At 39.7% G+C, this 7729-nt stretch overlaps 1 protein-coding gene across 1 annotated transcript in view; it reads right to left on the bottom strand.

Annotated features, from left to right (window-relative positions):
- Nucleotides 1-7729, bottom strand: part of IQCA1 (IQ motif containing with AAA domain 1) — a 176208-nt gene that overhangs the window by 128006 nt on the left and 40473 nt on the right. Inside the window, 1 exon segment of the mRNA XM_012648831.1 lies at nucleotides 4525-4730. Within this exon segment, the coding sequence (XP_012504285.1) occupies nucleotides 4525-4730 (206 nt within the window).

Here is a 7729-nt window from a genome sequence, read left to right on the forward strand (position 1 = left end):
AATTTATCAAGAATTTTCACAGTAGCTACAATATCTCTATATACTAAAATCATATATGATTTAAATCTTCTTCTTTAAACCCTATCTTGCAAATTTTCTACAATAAGCTTGCATTATTTTTAACATTAGAAAAAAATACTTCATGTAAAATAAGATTGACTTAAAAACAATTTTTGGCAAATATAAGTTCCGATTAAATAAGTATTCTGAATTGTGGGAACATATATTATTAATAATTGAAAGTTTCAATAATTTATTGAGTTGTCATTGTGTGTCCTACTGGGATTTATTTTGAGGACTGATCATGTTTCATGTTGCGAAAGATAATATTTGCTTTTTATTTGCCTTGCATTTAAAAAAGCAAGAAAAAGGATTTTATCAAAGTCAATCAGATAAATATAATCCAATTATGAAAATAAATGCACCCTGGGCCTTGTATGACTTTGGAAAGAGGAATTTCTGTATCTTTGTGAATTCTGCCAGCACAGCCACAAGGACGACTAACTGGCCTCCACAGTGTTGGGGCAGTGCTCCCAAAGGGACTGGTCGGCGGGGCTGGATCTTCCAAGGAAGCCCGTGAACCCTGCAACCACGGAGCAGGCACACCCGGGATGACATCCAGGCATGCCCAAGTCTCCCACGGCCCTGTAGGGACCTCAGGTGGGAAAACGACTCACAGTCACGGCAGCCCCAGGTCTCCCTGCACTTTTATCAAAAGACCATTTCCAAGAGTGTCCAAGTTATTGCATTAATCTACTTTCCTAAAATTAGGGTGTTTTAAGAATTTAAAATCAACCCAAATTGATTACTTTCTTTCTTTTTCCTCTAATATATTTTGTAACTTAGGTTTTTATTATAAAGATAGTACTTATCGAAAAAAAAGACTTCATACAGAATAATATAAAATAAAAATAAAAAGTAAACCCCCCCTCCCCACTTTAGCTCCTAGAGGTAGTCATGCTAACAGTTTCTGGTGTATCCTTCCAGAAATTTTCTTGGCATGTACAAACATATATTTAATAAGTTAAATGTGTTTTTGAATATATGTGTATGTATATTTTAACTTATTTGGGGTTATAATTGTACATAGTACTTTCACCTTGGTTCTGTCACTTAATAAACTGAATTTTAAAATGTCTATATAAATTTAAAGAATCATTTCATTTATAGGAAATATATCTTTGAATAGCTATTCTCTGACACATGAGAAAAGAGGGGAAGTTCATGAACGTAGGGCATGTCATCCTTGTCAACTATGAAAATGAAGGTTTTAAGTATGAATCAAAGTGATTTAATCAGAAGACTTAATTCTTTTGAAACAACACCTAAATTTCTGTGACTGCAGTTGCACAAAATCATTTCAACTAATATATTTTCTCCAGATACAATTATGCAATTGCATAAGAATGAAAAACTGCAATACCATTAGCTTGCACCATTCACTGCTTCTTCCTGAAATTGATATACCAATTTCTTCTCAGCACCAGCACAGGCCTAACTGGACTTGCAGTTTATGTGCGGAGGGCACTGGAGGCAGATGGTTCCAGTGCGGTGGAAATGACCACGGCCCACGCTCAGGTCAAGCACAGGAAATGGGCTGATTTTTGTCCTCGTATCACAGATGAGAAACTGACCCACAGAGAAGTTAAAGGATTCGCCCAAGGTTTCACAGAGATTTTGCAGGAAGCAATGACTCCAGTTTGCCTCTTAATCATTGCACAGTAGGACTGGAGGAGGAAAGGGGAGGGCTCTGCAGAGCTCCAGCAGGAGACAGGACTCACAGGAGTCATTCTCAGCTTGAACAAGTCGGTGGGCAAAGTGGTGGGGAAGGGAAGGGAGGAGGTGAGACTGGGGACACCAACTAAGTCCTTGAGCCCACCCCCCAAGGGTCTCAGTGAAAGGGGGTGAATGTTGAGACCCCAGCAGAAACCCCAGAGTGCCTGAGGAGGACCTGTGACACCCGAGGGGCACCAGGAAGGGTCTGTGACACCCAGGAGGCACTAAGGAGGGTCTGTGGACACCTGGGTGGCACTAAGGAGGGCCTGTGGACGCCCGGGCGGTGCTGAGGAGACTCTCTGAACTTGTGGGTGGTGCCCGTCTCCCCATCTGTGCAGCCTGGTGTGGGGTCGATGGCAGTGAGGTGGAGGGGACCTGCTGGATGGTCCCCTGAGACCTGGGCCTGCACCACCTATGCTCAGGGGGACATGGAGGTCCCGAGAGAGCCAGCAGGGCAGGGCTCAGACACGAGAGGCCTGGACTGCTGGTACCCGTGATTATGGGCAGACTGCAGAAACCAGGGCTGCAGAAGGGCCCCCAAGGACTGCTGGGCGGCCCAGAGCTGCTGCCCCACATACCTGCAGAAACCGGCCAGGGTGCGGTAAACAAGATGTCTGGACACTGCTCACACCTTGCCCCAGTCCCCAGGTGTGGGGATGTGGACCCTCCTTCCTAGTCAGATGCCGTAAGGAGTAGGAAAATGGGGCAAGATTCTTGAGAGTCTGAGAACAAGGATAGCAACTAGAAAACCAGGGTTTGGGACCCTGGATGACAGAATAACACGCTACTCTTAAGAACTAAAGCACTGGCATTTTTGCCGACATCCTACTAGTGCCGTGATGATCTAACGGCTTCATGGGGATATAACTGACATACAAAAAACTGCTAATATTTGGTAAGTTTTGACAAATATACACACCATGAAACCAACACAAAGAGGAAACTGACGAAAAACAGAGGATAAGACCATGTCTATACCTCCTTCCCTGTCAACGGCTTTCCTCGGTCTCGTCCTTATTATTACTTGCGTGAATTTACGCAATGTCAAATATCCCTCCCATTCAAAATATCCCATTGTGCCATAAAATATCCCTGATAAGTAAGATATAAAAATAAAAACTCACAAATTTAATCAATTTTGAATTTTTAAAAATCATCAGTATTTTAAAATTGTATTCGTAGGAAAGGACAGAACCCTCCAATCAAAAGGATGTAACTATTACATCAAACATTCATAAAGAAACCTTGTTATAAAATATCAGTATTAAGGAAATAGTGCGTTAAGATCCCACATAAAGTTACCACAAGAGAACTCTAGTAGTGTAGATTTTTCTAAATCATTCGAAAAGTAATTGATATGTATTAAATATCTATTGTTGCATAACAAGTTACCCAAGCCTTAGTGGCTTGAAATGTCAAACATTCATTGTGTCCCAGCTTCTTCAGGTAGGGTACCAGATGTGGCTCAGCTGGCGCCTCTGCCTCAAGGTCTCTCACAAGGCTGTAATCAGTGTCAGTGGGACTGTGGTCTCATCTGATGGCTCACCTGGGGGAGGGTCTGCTTCCACATCGACACATGTGGTTGGGGAAGCATTTACTTCTTCCCAGGCTGCTGGAATGAAGCACTCCATGCCTTGCTGGCTGTAGCCTGGGAGCCCTCCTCAGCTCCTTGCCACGTGGGCCTCTCCACGGGGCAGCGGATACCGTGGTGGCTGACTCCTCTGAGCCAGCGAAGGGAAAAACACGCAAGAGACCGGGAGAGGAAACAGAAGCAATATCCCATCACTTTTGCCATGTCCTTTCCTTTAGGAGTGAATTACTAGGGGTATATCACACTCCGGGGGCAGGGCGATCACTGGAGGCCTGCTTAGAGGCTGCCTACCACAGACATAAAACCTAATAGATTTTTCGAGAGGAAGTTTGATTTTTCTATTGCCAACAGTTACATCTTCTGGTCCTGATGAACTAACAGAGATGGTGTCCATGCATCTTGGGACCTGATAGGGCACAATACCCACTCAAGGAAACAGATGGCTTCTGGACTGATTGCAACATTCTCCTCTGTTCTTCCACTCTCGAAATAAAATTGATTTAAAAACTTCTCTAATTAGGTTACCTATAAAGTGTTTATTCTACTGCGTGGAAATACACTCTAATAAAGAATATCTTTAAAAACCATCTTTTGTAAACAAGTTTTAAATTGTTTAACATTTAAGAGTGTTAAAGAAGACTCTTAATATATGAATAGCCTGGAGCCTTGTCCCCAGAACTCCTCCACACTTGTCATTTCAGGGAGACCTGGGGGCCAGGTGTCGAGACCCAGGAATCAGCAGCTGCCTCAAAGGTTATGACAGAGATGAACTGTGATCAAGAATCTCAAGCCTCTTACAAATAGAGAGGCCATTCAGGTCCCAGAAGGGGTTCCAGGGTCCCCTGGCTTTCAGACAGACCTGGCCTGTGAAGTTCTACCATTGTGGGTCTGCCATCCACCCACGATGTTCCATTCCATGTGGTCACAGAAGCACTGTGTGGACCATATTTCCATATTTTTAAAAAAACAAGACAAAGAGCAATTTTGTCAACAAATTAATTTCTGAATTCTTAGCTTTGGCATTTCACTTTTCTAAAACGAAGCCAAAGAAACATCGTGACTCTGTATCAACATGCTTTTGTGCTTAAACACATACAATAAGCTCAACCACTAAAGAAGAGACTGTGTGGATATACCACTGTGCAGCTCATGCTCACCTGCATTCGATGAACCAGTGCCGGATCTGGTCCTGAAGGCTCTCCTTGATGTCTGGACCTTCTGTTAATTTCAGGTTTTCCTTGATTGTAACCATGGCTTCCTTGTAGTCCTCTTCATGCTTCATCTGCACCTCCTCCCGCAGACGGTTCACCCTTTCGGCCTGGATTATCGTAGTGCTGACTTCATTAAAGAAAGGAGGTGGATCCTGAAAATATAGGCAACAAGATTTCAGATCATATAAGTGACAGAGTTGGTAAAAGATATTACAAACTAATCAGATATGTCAACATCTCCAATGGTGTCCTACCAAAGGTACATAAGAAATACAAAGATACAGAAGGAGCAAAGCTAAGTGGGTGTTTACTGTGCCCATTTAACCAAAAGTCCCTTATGTAACTCTTTATGTTCCTTTGTGTTGAATTTTTTAGCATCAATATGTTTGAGGTTTCTCTCTTGTCAACAGTATATACCTGGATTTTTAAAAACTCACTCTGAGAATTATAGAAAAGAAAAATTTTACTCATTGTATGGAAGAAACATTTGGAGCTAATCCTGCCATATTAAGTTTTCTATCACTTTGTTGTTTGTTTTTCCTTTTCTACCTTCTGTTGGGTGTATGGAGTTAGCTTTGTTCATTCTTGTCATCTAATAGTTTGAAAATGATACATCTTATTTTAATCTTCTACCAGTTATTCTCAAAATTTTAACATGTTAATTAATACCTATATTTCTATCTTTGTCTAGAATTTATCATTATCTAGAGGTTCTTTGAACAAGTCTAGACCTCTGCATGTGTTTTCTTTTCTTCCCTCAATCTCTCATTTTATAATCATATATTGTGATTAATTTTTTTAATAAGGAACTGTTTAAATTTAACCATAAGTTGTCCTTGACTCTCTGTTTATTGTTCTTCCTCTTTCTTGTATTCAGTTTTCCTTTTGCTGAAGCATATCCTTGAGTATAACTTTCAGAATGAATATGTCTACCTGTAAATATTTTAAGTAATTGCATTTCTAAAAATGTCTTATTTGGCCCTCCCAATTTAATGGCAGTTTGGCAGTTCCCTTGGAGAATACTTCTGATATGTAGAGCTGACAGTGACTAACTTGTTGCAAGTTCAATTGCTATTCCTTTGTAGATAAGCTGTTTTTCCCTCTGAAAGCTCTTATGATGCTTTACCCTTTGAGTTTTGAAAGTTCATCAAAATGTGTCTAGAAAGTTCATCAGAATGGTTCTAGGTGTAGGCATTTCCTCATTCATCATATTCTATTTTGGCGGGTCCCTTCATTATAAAGAATTACGTGTTCAATTCTGCAAATTTTCCTTCTGTTATTTCTTTTTCTCCATTTCTCTCTCTACAACAAATATTAAATAAATGCCAGACTACCAGATTGATCTTTCATGACTCTGAACTTTTATATTTTCCATCTCTCCTTTGTCTATTTGCACTACATTACAGGGCATTTCTTTAATTTTACCTTCCAGACCTAATTTGACTTTTGTTACGTCTATTTGTTATTTAGATTTATTTATAAATTTTGGGGTGATTATTGTTATTGTTTTACTTTTATTGGAATGATTTTATTTTCTCAAAATTCTTTCTTATTTTACATTTGCTCCTTTTTTTGTTTTTAGTAGCCACTATGGGGAAATTTTTTTTATGTGTAACATATCCTTAAATATTTCTGAATATACCAGTGAGGAACTTTTTCCAAATTCTCCTTTTCCTTGAAATTCTAGAGACCTTAAGAAATACAGATTCCCAGTTCTAAGGTAGGACCAAGGTAGAACCAAGAAATTAGTAGTTTTGGAAAATCTTCAGGTGATTCTGATAATTACCCACGTTTGGGAAATATTAACTGTGCTAGAGCAGGGTTTGGCAACCTATAGCTGATGAGTCAAAATGGCCTATTGCATATTTCTGTAAATAATGTTTTATTGAAACACAGCCACAACCATTCATTAATGGTCTATGTCTACGTTCACACCATGATGACAACATTCACATTGTGACAGAGATTACACAGCCTGCAAAGACTAAAATGATGATGATGACCAAGATGATGGAGGAGGAGTTGTTTAAAGAGGAGTCAAAGAAGAAAATGCCGGCATCACTTCCCGAGCTCCTACTGAGCACAACTCACTCTAAAGAAATAATCTCCTAGCCCTTTTACAACAATCCAGCCAGGCAGGTATTATCGCCATATAAGGAAATGAACTAGAGAGGCTAATCAACTTTTCCAAATTCACACAGCTGGCAAATGGAAAAGGCAGGAAACAATCCTTAGTTTATCTGATCCAAAGCCTTGCTGTAGGATTTTGGGACAGAATGTCTGTGTTTAAATCTTGGCTACATCTGTGATTTTGTGCAAGGCACTTCATCTCCTAAATCTGTTTCCTCCCCTTTAATCCAGAAACAGCATTAGGCTGTGAAGATTGAACACAGCACTCTGTAAAGCCCTGCTACAGAGCCTGGGGTGGAGTGAGTGCTCAGTGGATGTTTCCTGTGGTTCCTACTTTGATTGTCATCATCACACCAGGCTGCGCCAATAACCAAGTGTGTGAAACCCGGGAATGCTAGGGAGCTGCAGTGTAAAGAAACTTCTGGGGATAAGAGAACAACATTAAAGTCCATTTCAAAAGCTGTGAAAGATGAGTATGACGAAATTCAAGACCTTATTTACAATAGACATTAGCAAAACTATAAATTTAAATCAATTAGGAAAAAATTATTACCTTAAAGATTCAACCAATGTCATATACCAAAATAAATTTTGAACGGATTAAATAGTTAAATATAACAAGCATACACATACACACACACACACACACACACACACACACACACACAATCTCTAAGAAACACCTATGAACTTCTGAAGTTGGGAGGGATTTCACAATGGAGATGTTAGAATATAGTGTCCACTTAATGCCATAAAGCCAGTGGGGAAAAAGGAAATCACACATTTAATGCTTTATAAATATATGCATTAGGAAACCTAAGGAAAGCCAATTTCCTACGTTTAGTAAAATGAGAACATACAGCTTTTATGATAGGGACAAAAACTCCTCCAATTACTTTAAAAGTAAATAAAGAATGAGAATTACAGAATCATTTTAAAGAACATTGCTAACAACAAATGACCTAATCAAGTATACAGGTAATCAAAAGCATGACTTTTCTTCATATTACGTATTTTGTGT

Source organism: Propithecus coquereli, unplaced genomic scaffold, assembly GCF_000956105.1.
Source record: "Propithecus coquereli isolate 6110/MARCELLA unplaced genomic scaffold, Pcoq_1.0 Scaffold295, whole genome shotgun sequence".
NCBI classification, from domain to species: Eukaryota; Metazoa; Chordata; class Mammalia; order Primates; family Indriidae; genus Propithecus; species Propithecus coquereli.